Source organism: Schistocerca cancellata, chromosome 12 (genome assembly GCF_023864275.1).
Source record: "Schistocerca cancellata isolate TAMUIC-IGC-003103 chromosome 12, iqSchCanc2.1, whole genome shotgun sequence".
In the NCBI taxonomy this organism is placed as follows: Eukaryota; Metazoa; Arthropoda; class Insecta; order Orthoptera; family Acrididae; genus Schistocerca; species Schistocerca cancellata.
In genome coordinates, this window is record NC_064637.1 from 168,021,079 (window position 1) to 168,034,218 (window position 13,140).

Sequence of the window (13,140 nt, forward strand, 5' to 3'; positions counted from 1 at the left end):
TACATCTGATAAAAATTCATTTTAACAACAAAACTTACATATTGCTTAATTCAGATAAATTGTGGTGGAAAACTCATGTTAACTGTGTCCGATTATCATACAATCTTTGTTCCTTAAATTCTCATCTCAGCAAAAAATTTAGAATGTTCTGACTCTTAAATACTTTATACAGAGGTCACTAATAAACTAGGCCTTTCACCTCACCACAAATATGGCAATTATATCCTTTATTATAGTTACAAAATAATCATGACAATTTGTACTTTTATTCTTTAGTATCTTTTTACGAGAAACACTGTTGCCGCCATTTGTAGTGAGTTGCAAGGTTAACTATTAAATACAAACAGCAGAAATGGTGCTTCCAGTCTGGTGTCTTGTGAATGTACAGAAGATAAACAGAAAGCTGTTCTTATTACTGTCTATTACATGTAATGAAATAAAAAAAAGTGGCAGTTATGATTCAATATACATCAGTGGAACAGAAAAATTACATGACAGTTAAAAATCTTCTATGTTACAGATTAATGGCATACTCCTCATCCTCATAGTTCTGCCATTGTGTGTGTGTGTGTGTGTGTGTGTGTGTGTGTGTGTGTGTGTGTGTGTGTGTGTGTGTTTTCCTGTGAGAAGACGAATGTACATATGTACAAACGTACACACGTTACAAGTGCCAGAAGTAGTAATAAGAATAGTAGTAATCTATATATATTTTAAAGGGATCATATTTAATTTTGTTTAGCAATCTGTACAAAAAACGAGCTGTCTAGTTCACGCTTGTCAGCGCATACAACTTCCATCTTGTCAGATTCTCTGCTTTCCTCACTTCACAGTTCTCGGTCCCTCTGTTCCGTCGCACGCATTCAGTCCATCAAACAAGCACAGTATTAACACGACACCACACATCCGTATACTCACGCACACCGGACGAGACGACACGGCACGACACGACACGACACTCTGCAGCACGAGACCTCGCCCAGCACAGATTACCCCCTCCCCGACAGTGGTAGTTCAGCCCCTGGAGTCCACAAGCTCCTGACCACACTATTTTAGTGTCCCACACCTAGTTTGTGGCTTCGCCATCTGCCGCTGCGTCGTCGTCGTGCTTTCTCTTCTTGCCTCTCGGTGTTGCTTCCTCTGTAACATAAACCGAGAAATTCTCAGGTACTGGTACGTTTGTGTAACAGGTGGTAAATCACAAAATTCTACATGACGAAGAAGTCCCTGATGTCAGCTCTTTGGCAACCTTCTTTACCATTCAGTTAAGGAGGAAAGGAAAGATAAAATTACAACCTCAAGAAATAAAAATTCATTGAATTTTAACATTAAGACAATATTTTTACAAGAACATAATTACAACCTTTGAGCTGCTTCACAGAGTTTAAAGAAAAATACTTTGCTGCAGGTAGCCTAGAAGTAACAAATCTCTATAGAGAACTGGAAGGAAGGAAGGGGGGGGGGGGGGGGGGAGGAGATGATGCCATAGTGTCAGTAATTTAAGCTTATACCCCTCCCCAGTTGCCCAACTGAACAGTGACATCACTAAATACAGAGGCGTGCTTCGAGTAAGATCAACATTTTGCATGAACACTGCACAATTGAGGATCAGTGCAAGAGAACAATTTTTTATTGTTTCAGTCTTAAATGAATCATGGAAAACCCAGCATGGAATAATGATGACAATATTATGAAGAGAATAGCTTGCTACCCACCATACTGCAGAGATGTAGAGTTGAATACAGACACAGCAAAATGACTGCTGAACAATCTTTCGGTCCGCACGCGTGCATGTTTGGCGGTCTTTTTGTTGTGGCTGCCCGCAACTGAACATTTCTGCTATATGATGAGTAACAATCTATCCTTTTCTTAATACTGTTGGCAATGAATTCATGGTTAGATGTAGTAATTCATCCTTTTAGCAGCAGGCCTCAGTCTTCTCTAATTACCTTAGGTGTGATTAAACAAAAACGTTCCTTCAGACCTCAATCTAACAAAGTGAATGAATTTTATCATGAGGTAAGTCTTTCCGGCACCACTCATTTAATGTTTAAAATAGTTTCTGTTAATCACTTGCTGCTGCCTACCTATGTACCTGTAGTTTGGTAAGGCGCAATAAAATAATGCTAACGAAAACGTACAAGGTGCCTGCAAATAAAATATGAAATTTTTGTATGGACAGTCTGCAGGGAACAGAAACAAGATCTCCTGCATTGTTCTTGTCTGGTAAGCAGTTTTATTATGAATAAAAACAGTGAGCCACCTTATTTGAAAATATGGGGCAATTAGTATGTTCTGTAGTGAATATGAAATATCTCAACCCACAAACTTCTGCTAATACATGAAGAGAGACAAGTTAATACTATGGTCCTGTCAGCACCTCACATCATGTCTACACACATATCAAAATTTTCTGTGTGAATGTTTTCATTTCCTTTCAACACTGTTCAATCCCATAGAACAGACGTTGTCTCTGCATTCCTTTTACACAGCTGCACAGCTTGCCAAATGCTGGTGTATTCTGGCTGATCTGAAATACGAATCAAATCTTTTTAAAACTATTAGGAGAAATTTTTTTTACAAATGTTAGTCTGCTATCTTCAGTCAATTAAGAACTTAATTTCTTTTCGTTATCCACCATTCTTACTGTGCTGCATCAAATTAAGTACAACATTGAATGAAATTTTAAAGATTTTGCAGAGGTTAAAATACGCTCAGTAAGCTTCGTGTACAATTGATTTAACCTCATACACTGCAGTTAATGAAGTGAAGATATGATATTTAAATTTTATTTAAAATTTGGAGCAGAACGCTATCTCATTTTGTTCTTTGAGTTATTGGGTTTTATACCCAAAGAATGTTCGCATGCACCCATTCACATCTTTGCGCATAGCGAATTGTGTGTTCCTAACATTTCTCATAAATTATTCAAGACACTGTTTTGATAGCACACAATGAGGCACATGTGATGTATAGTAATACCCTTAAACTCTTTTATTCACTGAGACATGGAAGAAATCCGTGCACAGGAGTAAGAAGTTGGTGACTCAAGACACATACAGATATCAATAACACTATAGGAAAACCCGAGTGCTGCGCATATACACGTCCGCGGTAGCAAATGGGTTAATACCAGCTTTCAACGAAACTGTTTAAGAATCACACATTTTACACTACTGGAAATATAGAGTGGGTGCACACAAATTCTGTAACACATCCTCAAATGCTGTGTATATGAAGCTGGGTTCAGCAGTGCTGAAGTAGAAGTTAGGTGTACGAATTAATGTTGAAGCGACAATGAGGACCGGAACTGAACTATAATAAAGACACAAACAAATACCAAATGAACATTTAGGAAAAGCAGTTTGTGTTGATTTAATACCTTGTTGCACCTTAGATAAATGTGGCAAAAATCAGCATTTTTAAGAACTCTGTTCAATCACTTCGTCATTATGCTCAATTTCTAGTCGTCAAAATTTCACAAATTTTTCAACAAGTAAACAACAGACTCTGCAGCAAGTACGTGATAAACTTACAGCTGCTGTCCGATGAAGGAATGCACAGTGTATCCTTTAAAAACACTGAAGTGGAACAACAATAGCTTCTGGAAGTACACGACCGCCTTACCTTCTTCCCCGTCTTCTTCATCCTGCCCTTCACCTTCAGCCTCTTCTTCTTCCTCCCCCAATTCATCATCGTCATCTTCATCTTCTTCGTCTTCGACACCGTCATAATCATCTCCCTCGCTCTCCTCCTATAATCACACATTAATGCCAAATATTTTTTCAGCGGACTATTTAAGACATCTTGCACTGCTGGATACCAAAATTTCACATAAGTTTTCATAGAACCCTTTAGAGCTGTATCTTCAATGAATCAAATTTAATTTAAACACAAGAAATATTAATCTACATTACACAAGCACTAAATGGTCATTTTGATACTTTTACGTAATTTAAGATAATACGTACATCTAGAGGCTGTTCGGAAAGAAAGACAGGGCAACAGTGAAAAATACTGCAAATGCCAGCAGCAATTAAAGCTGATTTGAGTTTGTAGGAAGTGAATCACCCCTGTTGTTTGCCAGAACAATGGAGAAAAAAAATTGGAAAAGCGAACCATGCCCGAGAACAAATTCAATGCAAAACCCTACAAAAAAGTTGAGGGTTCTGATGTTTAGTTCTGGCATATTACAACTGTGTACCCCACACAGGCACGTACTCCACCAGCCGAGCTATCTACGCTCGACTCACAAGCCGCCCCCCCCCCCCCCCCCCCCCTACTTCTGTGAGCACAGGCCACGAGGCGCATTCAGATCGCTCAGTCTGCAGAGCGCTTGCCTGTGAAAGGTGAAGGTTCTAGTCTGGTACACTGTTTTAACCCACAAGGAAGTTTTTTGCCTACACCTGACAAAGTACCTATCCTCTCTGTGCAAGGCCAGTACTTACTAGAAACAACTGCTTCAATACATGCACAAACTTACATCCAAATGTTGTTTATACACAGCATTAAGTCCAATCTCTTCTTCCTCCTCCAACTCATCTTCATCAATGCCTTCAATACCCTCTTCATCATCTGTAAACATACGAATAATAGCAAATAGTGAGCATTAGGAAACAGCTAAAGACCGATACTTTAAGAGGGGAGTCTTCCCCGTCTGTCTCACACTCACCACTATCATTTCCATTCACTTCATCATCCTCGACATCACTGTCCTCCGCTTCTTTCTCATCTTGATCAAACCTGTAAATTGAAAATATGAAATTACAACTAAATTCACAAAGAGATCTTACAAAATTAACTGCAATTTAAAAGATTTGATATGTGATTTCAAAATAAAAATTGTGGGCTTAGGACCTATAGAATTACCATGTTACTGCCAAGATAATATAATGCCATTCACTCCTCATGCATCTTCACTTGTTTTACTGCTCAACGTTTCGAGAGGGGGGAAGGGGGGGTGGGGGCCTCAACCAGTGACCTTTTAAGACAATGTGGGATGCCTACTATAAAAAACTTAAAAGCATAATCTTTTGAAAACAACATATACTTATTTGAAATGATACTACTCAGTAAGCACAACTGCAGTTAACTTTTTATCAGCTAATAAACAACCTAAAATCAGTTTTGGATACTTGCTTGCAATACTGAGTGGGCTGGTTTTATTTATAAAGTCTTCTCCCAATTTGTAATGATTGTGTAGTATTTGCCGTATTTAAAACAAATTAGGTTTGAATTACTGTTTTGGGGAAGTTTTCGTGACTGACTGGCACGCACTGCACAAAAATATGAACTTCTCAAGTCACCAAATCTGTCGACATATTTACATGCGTGCATACAATGAATATAATCTACAGGATCCTTCATTAAACAATTAGAACTATTTCTGGAGAAGAGGTCTCTTCATTTCCTAACAACTAGGAATCGTGTAGCCTATAGCACAACAAAAAGCCTTATTCAATCAAATAAATTTTTTATTCGTAAACTCACCCATCGAGGTACTTCAAGCTTGGAAGTAATTTGAAAACCTTTTCTCTGTAATTTTCAACTGATGTGACCTCATTGTTGAACAAATCCAAATTCTTTAGATGTTTGAACTGCTTCTGTGGATAGAAATTTAAGACGTTTTCAATATTTTTCCTAAAATTAACAATAGCAAGTTTGTCATAATTTGGACAAGCAGATTAATCACAAAAACCAATGTTGTAGAATAAACTCTCACAACATAATTATTACTTGAAAAATTACTTCTGTAGTCAGCTCAATGCTATAATACCTAAAGGCAGTACTAACTAAAACCCAAACTGAAAATAAAACAACACAATAGAGAATGTGATGCCAACAAATTTATGTATGTATGCCAATCCATTATCACTCAACTCTTTCCTCGAGACTTGGGAACTTTCTCTACAACTACTTGAACAGCACACGATCCTATATACCCATCGCTGGTAACTTCTAACCGCACCATCATTCTGACAGAACCTACAACGCCATTTTTAAAGAACTGTCCCCGAGTTGATGGCAATGACGTGTGAACATCAATAAAAACCATATTTAAGTTTATATGCGATCACAGGCAGGATGAAGTTAAAATGGACAATTTTTGAGATACCCACAAGGAACCTGGTCGGTGCAAAGAAAGCGATAATGCAATTACTGATTCACACATTTTGTGAAGGACACTTTCATAACATTGACAAATACTCACCAATGGTTCAAGTGTTTCAATGTCACGTATTTTGTTGCCACTGAGATTCAAGTGAGTGAGCTTTGGACTGTCTTTCAACACATTGAGTCCACCAGAAATTCTGTTGTCACTGAGTTCAAGCTGGAAATTTTTTCAATACAATTAGTACGCCACTTAAATAATTTCATACACGTATTTCACAACAAATAATTATATTTTATGCCCTGCAAAAATGAAGAGTAAATTGCATATTTGGGGACAAATATAATTTATGCTATTACTACTTCTAGGGATGGTTTCAGCAACGAAAGGTTAATATAGTTAAAGTGGGATCAGATCACAGGAAATAGCCTTCTGTACTTTCAAAAAGGAAACAAATAAGTAAAACGCAGAGATTGTATAAGAAAAATTTTGTTTTCAATAAAAAGGCCACTGTTAGTAATGCCACTTACCAAAGTGAAATAATGCCATTAGTTTATGGGCAGGCAGTTTCATCATCAAGCAGTTGCTCACATTTAATATTTCAGGCAAAAACAAAATATGGTGACAGATAAATCACGTTTTTGATGCCATCACCACTCAAGAGACTTTTGCGACATCCAAAACTACTGTTATCTACTATTCAGCGTAATTTAAATGAAATTATAAATGTGAACAGCCACAAGATGTTTTTTCGATTTGAAACTAATAACAACAGTATAAGGGCAAATATATAATTTTTTGTTGTACACATCAAAGACCAAATGATGCCAAATAGAAGAGAAAAACTGCTTCTGACATTTCACTTCGCAATAACTCCAGATGCTCTTCCAACACGGAAGGGGGGAATCAATATTAATACTACTTACAATAGCCTTAATAACAGTTACTTTATTGCAAGGACAAGATGTGAAATTAGAGAAAACGATAAAAGTCACAGATACTAATGTGATAGTTATTCTCAACAGTGGGCAGGAAGAGAGAAGCTGTACAACAAATATTCATTAATGTTACGTTTCTCTCTCCTTTTTACCTGAAAGCTAAGAGATTCAACCTTGTTGATACACTGTGTGTCTGCCAATCCCATTCCTGCTACATTGGCTACTGTTAACTTAGGATTCAGAGAACACCTCAGAAGCACAACAGAGGAGAGGAGGGCCAACGCTGGACCCTAGCACTGCCTCCCTTCAGATCCCAGGCTTACCTTTTTCAAGTTGGGTAATGATGGGAATCCCTTTAAGCTTGTGAGGCCCACATTAATCAGACTCAATGATTCCAAGTTTTTGAAGTCGTCTGTGAGGCCAACAATACTTGTACTTCTGCAGTTGTCAAGATTAAGCTCCTTTATCTGTGAACAGCACCAAACATCAAATGAGTTATATTTCTGAAACGCAACATTAACAGCCTACAATCAACTGCTTTCAATCCGAGACAGCAGAAATTCTCTGTGGAGCCTCAGTGTATTGTGGTCTCAAAGGTGCTCCTTTGTAATCAATCACAGGAAAGTGACTTTCACGACAAAAGAAAACCAACTTTTATAACTTTCTTAAGATACATTGTCGGTTCAAAATTGTTACGAGGAGCAAGAATGAAGATTGAACACAAAAAGCCTGCAAATTGATGCATTTAATATGGCACACTATTCTGAAGCATTACAGTAACAGCATAAATTTCATTAAAAAAGCACAATCTTTCAAACCATACGTTCACTTTCCTAAATTATAATCAGACTAAGTTTGGAATAGTTTGAAAAGTCATCACTGTAAATTGGTAAATTTTAATTATGTCAATTCACGAGAGATAATGCTCTTCTGTTTGTAACAGGAAATACTCTACTGAAAACCAGTGTGTTTGAATCTAAAATAGAAAAGATCGAGGTAATATAGGAGAGGTCATTTCAAAAACCAAGCAACAACGAGAGGAGTAAAGCTGACAGACACACAGACAAAAACAGACATTGAATCTTTAGCTTTTGCAGTTCCAGTTTTAAGAACAGGACAGGCAGATAGTGAGAATTAAAATTTGTTGTTACTTTCAATCCTTTCCTAAATTGCACTTAGATCAACTGGCGTAATCTTCGTTTCTCCCAAATGCCTTCCAACCTCGTCACATCCCACACTCTCCCTCTTAAAACAAGTAAATTGCTTCAGGAGTTCTGAAAGCCAGAAATCAGAAGCCTGTCTGTGTGTCCATCCAAAACTGCAATACTTCTCATTACTGCTCCACCCAACTTTAATGTTTAGGATAGAACTCTGGTCACGTATAATATTGCCCTGAAAGCACCTGCCCAAGATTTGGAATTCTGTTCAATGGCTACCTCACATAGTCAAATCAAATTGGGAGAAGTGTAAGCTATACACAAGAATTACAGCACATTCTTCAACAGTACATTTTTTCAAGGAATTTTGTGATGAAATTTTACCAGCGCTACAGTTAACATGACAATGAGAAAATTAAAGGACACATGTCAGTCCTCATCATTCCACCTGTAATTTCCCTCCATATCTGAATGTGATTATTTACCCAAATTTCCCTCCCTCTCCGAATATGATTATTTACCCATATCCCACTCCAACTTTACTGGGCTCAATACGTATGGAAGCATTGCCCCCCCCCCCTTTAATGCCATTCACCCCTTCTTGTTAAGAGAATACATGCCAAATGGTAGTATGAACGGCACACGTGTGTTGTGTACGAGTTATTCTTTGAACCTTTTCCCCAAGATGCTAACCAATTAAACTCACACATACAAGGCAGGAACATTCTTATGTCCTGGCCCCTATTCACAAACTGTGCGCAAACACTGAAATAATTTTAATCAGGGTTCTACTTCATAACTACTTTATCATTAACTGTTCATTTATGACCTAGCAGCAGGATGCCAACCCAAGACAAACTAAGTAAATGTGGCAGGTTCAAGAAAGAAGCAATCTCTCACAAGAATGACAAACATGAAAGTATAAAGAATACAGTTTCCGAACCGGCAGAACTCTTTAGGCACACTGGCAAGCCTATTTCATTGACATTACCCTGTTAGCAACACCAGGAGTTTACAAATAAAATGTTTAAGCCTAAGCTAAAATGACTTCTTTTAGTGCAAAGGATTAATGTTAAGCAATGCTCTGAAACTATGATTCTAACATCAAGTATGCATATTCACACATTTCAAGGTCTGATGCAAAGGTAGGTAGCTACATACAACTCAATAGCCACACCAGTCTAAAATAGGGTTTGGTGTCCACTATTCTTTACAGAACGGTGGGGTAACTCTCTCACCCTCTTACAACCACAAAGGAAGATTCAATTGCTTTCCCTTGACAATGCTGACATGTGTTCCACACATGGATACCATCCCCCACTCATGTTCCATCACAAATTGTATACAAAAACAAACAGAAGCAATGGTGCATCTAGTACCAACAAGGCAAGTTTCATTGCTGCCAATATACAATTAATGGGAGAATACAGTAATCAAGAAAGTGCGATAAAATGAAATTCATAAACGTGTGTCCAGTGTTTGACCTAAACTGTCAGAACCAGCAGATTGATACCCTGCTTATCACAATTCTCAATTTTCTGTGCTCGAGTGTGTCACAATTCCCAGCAAACTTTCACATGTGCCCATGGCTCCAACAGTTATCACTGTGTGTACTGCAGAATACTCCCAAGGATACCAAACTTAAAAAAACTTCATACTATGCATTTCCTTTAATATGGTTTAACAAGGTATGATGCGACTTCTGGGGATTCCACTAATGACTTACATATTTGTATTTGTGTTTTTACTTAGTTCCTTAAAACATTAACTGCCTTTCCAATTTTACTCAGTGCTTCTAAGTGTGCCTATGAATTGCCTTCGACTGAGGATGCTTACAATGGGGCTGGGGGGGAACATTAGCTGTGAAGATATTCTTTTCAAGAAAATTACACGAGGGCTCCAGTTGCCTTCTTATAGCACGCAAAGTAACATCTTTCCACACCATATGTTTTGGAATACGGTTTCTAAACAAGCTCACTTTTTTGAGAAACAACGTGAGTAGTTATCAAAGGAAGCACTGAGTGAGACAGCAGCACCCCAGGCATATCAAAAAACAGGATACTTATTAAAAATATATTCACATCCCTGGGAAAAACAGCAATTCCTGTACAACTAACATGACAATAACAATTCTAAATCTACATTACTACTATTTAATTTACATTTCACTGCTTGGCAGTGTGTTGTTGAAACCACCTTACACCATTTCAGGCTTTCTCGACAACTTCCCTCTCTAATAGTGCATGGGAAATACAAACCCATAAATCTTTCTGCATGAGCTTTGATCTTTATTTTATTATAGTGGTTATTTCTCACCCATTAAGTACAAGTTAACCCATTATTTTGGCATTTGGAAAAAAAAAAAAAAAAAAAAAAAAAAAAAAAAAAAAAAAAAAAAAACACCACAAAACCTGGTCACATTGAAAACTACGCTACCGTGTTTATAATTACGGTCACCCCAACTCATATCTCCAGCACCCTCTCCCTTGGATTTAATAATGAAGAATTATAAAAAGTCAAGAATATGTTAATAAAACAACCGAAAAACACTTCAATTTTTGTATGCATTGCTGCAGAACATACACTAGCCAACTGTCTCTTATCAGAATTTGAGCAAAGACATTTGAGCTACATTTCAGCTTGAACCTTGCAAGCACCAACAGCATTTCCAAGTCACTACTATGCAACAATTAACAGCTAGCTCTTTCATTAGCCTACATCCCCAAAGAAAGCTAGAAAAGGCAGTAACAAATGCTAGTCTTCAGAAACTTGCACTGCAACTGATTACTGAGGAACGCTGTTTCATCATAAGTACAAATACTGCGTGAAGGTTACAACACAAGTGACAGTAGGAAGCACACCCTTATCCTAGTCTTTCACAAGCAGCAAAACTAAAGAGCCATTCTGAACATACCATGTCAACAATTCCCAATTTAAACCTGCCACAAGAAGAGAGAACAGTGAAATCAGGGCAAGACTAAATGAATGTTTCGAGTGCTCAACAGCAAGAACACCTCAAATAATAGTCCCCAGGTAATGAATTAAGTTTATTAAGAGCTCTGTATACATTAGCTATCCACTTCCTTTTCTAGCTTACGGTTTCCTCCAGTGATGTTTCTACTGCCTTGTGCTGTATTTTAATTTTCTACTCAATACTAGTTTGTTTTTGCGTCTGGATGTAGTATGAACTTTTCGAATTAATATATATCGGGCCACCATACTTTGTGGGCAGGCTGGAAACGAGGGTTCCATTTTTTCCGATCCGACCATATATGCTTTTTTTTTTTAAGCTGTTAGTTTTGTGGCTTCACTAAATTCCGAGAGATATGTGATCAACAAATACAACAGCGAATTTTTTCGTTCTTGGTTTTTGCAATGCACTGTTCCTTCTCGCCATAGCATTTTTATTTATTACGACAATAATTTACTCTCAACTTTACGTATTTTATATAACTGGTGGTATGCACAATCACATAATCATAAAAATGATAATCCCGCATTTTTTGTTGCGCGCAAGACAAGGCATGAAATGGATCAGAGGTAACTTCCCTATAAACTGCGCCACAACAAGCACTTATTTACTGTAATGCTTTTATGGCCTTTCTCCGAAGCTGAAATTCTTTTGTCTCCACATTCTTAATCATAAAGGTGTAGGTACTATTTTATTGATCGTAGCTGCCGGGTCACGAGACTGTGCTCGAAAGCTGCCATATAGAACAGAAGCGGAGTGATGTTTGGTCGTTTGTGAAAGAGGCAGCATTTTCATGTCCGGCCTCCAGGTGTTCGAAGCCCCCTCCTTGGTATGTATAGTTCCTAAGGGAGATGTAAAACCGAATTTCTATTTGCAATGGAATTAAAAGGCGTTACACTACTTCTACACATCGTCTACGAGCCGTGTTCCCATATACTACGCACATTGTATCAGGGTCACCATCATGGCCGCTTAACAACCTGCTACGAATATTGCATTAATTACCAAAAAAATGTATCCATGCCTCAGGCAATTAAATTAGGCATTCCGTCATGGCACAAACGCTATACCTTTCTGATTTATATTACTACGTTTAGGAACGTCCCCCATTACAAAACTGATAACCCGTGCCCTCTTAAAAGTACCCTGCGTATGTGGCCGCGTATGACGCCGCCTCCATATTTTGTGTACATAGCTCCAAACTGACAGAAACATAACAACGGATCAAGCACAAACATGTTGTATGTAAAACGACTCCCTGGTCTAATAGCACTTTCAAAATACTACTTTTATACTAAAACACCTGCAATTATACTAAAATATTCCAATAATTATTTTCCAATATGGCGTCTAAAAGCATCATAAACTTTACAGGATATAATCAAAACAAACAGCAGTAACAAAAAGTAAATAAAGATAAAACTGAGAATACAAAGCATTTTACTTTATTTCCGAGTATCAGAAACGCGGCAAAAATAATTCAACAACGTTCTGTGCCCTCGATTGTTTGGGCGCCCAGCACCATGCTTTAATGCGGTAATCAAGTAATTAAACCCGGCTTTCTTATCCTGAACTTTATTAAACTTTCATGCTCAACCTACACTAAAATTAAGAGTTTTCCGAACAAATGTGTACAAAACATCTGTGACAATTTTCATCACGCGTGGGAGGCTTCAGTACTCTTTTAAATAGCTCACAAGAAAATTTAATCACAACCTGCATCTTCGTAAAATTTAGAGCAAATATACGCTTCGTATCTTCATCCATAAAGCAACGAACACAAGTAATGCTTTGCTGGCACTCCGACACGCTAATAATCTAGCACTTACTTGGCTATGGGGCCCGATTAATATTTCGATTCGACTAATGCATGCTGTTTCCGTTATTCTACTTCAGAACAAAACAGGAAGCATGTTAAAAATAAATTTGGAACTCGTTAATTTTAATAACAGCAATTGTTGATGC

At 37.6% G+C, this 13,140-nt stretch overlaps 1 protein-coding gene and 1 long non-coding RNA gene across 2 annotated transcripts in view; one reads left to right on the top strand and one right to left on the bottom strand.

Annotated features, from left to right (window-relative positions):
- The window catches only part of LOC126109692 (acidic leucine-rich nuclear phosphoprotein 32 family member A), a 13,860-nt gene continuing 720 nt past the window's right edge, over positions 1-13,140 (bottom strand). The window contains exons 2-8 of the mRNA XM_049914748.1: positions 7,371-7,514; positions 6,209-6,328; positions 5,488-5,600; positions 4,670-4,740; positions 4,481-4,572; positions 3,625-3,751; positions 1-1,137 (exon numbers count right to left, since the gene is read on the bottom strand). Coding sequence (XP_049770705.1) covers positions 1,064-1,137; positions 3,625-3,751; positions 4,481-4,572; positions 4,670-4,740; positions 5,488-5,600; positions 6,209-6,328; positions 7,371-7,514 — 741 coding nt within the window. The 3' untranslated portion in view covers positions 1-1,063. The remainder of the gene's footprint in view (positions 1,138-3,624; positions 3,752-4,480; positions 4,573-4,669; positions 4,741-5,487; positions 5,601-6,208; positions 6,329-7,370; positions 7,515-13,140) is intronic.
- LOC126109695 (uncharacterized) overlaps positions 10,622-13,140 on the top strand; it is a 26,077-nt gene continuing 23,558 nt past the window's right edge. The window contains exon 1 of the long non-coding RNA XR_007523711.1: positions 10,622-12,004. This is a non-coding gene — a long non-coding RNA (uncharacterized LOC126109695). The remainder of the gene's footprint in view (positions 12,005-13,140) is intronic.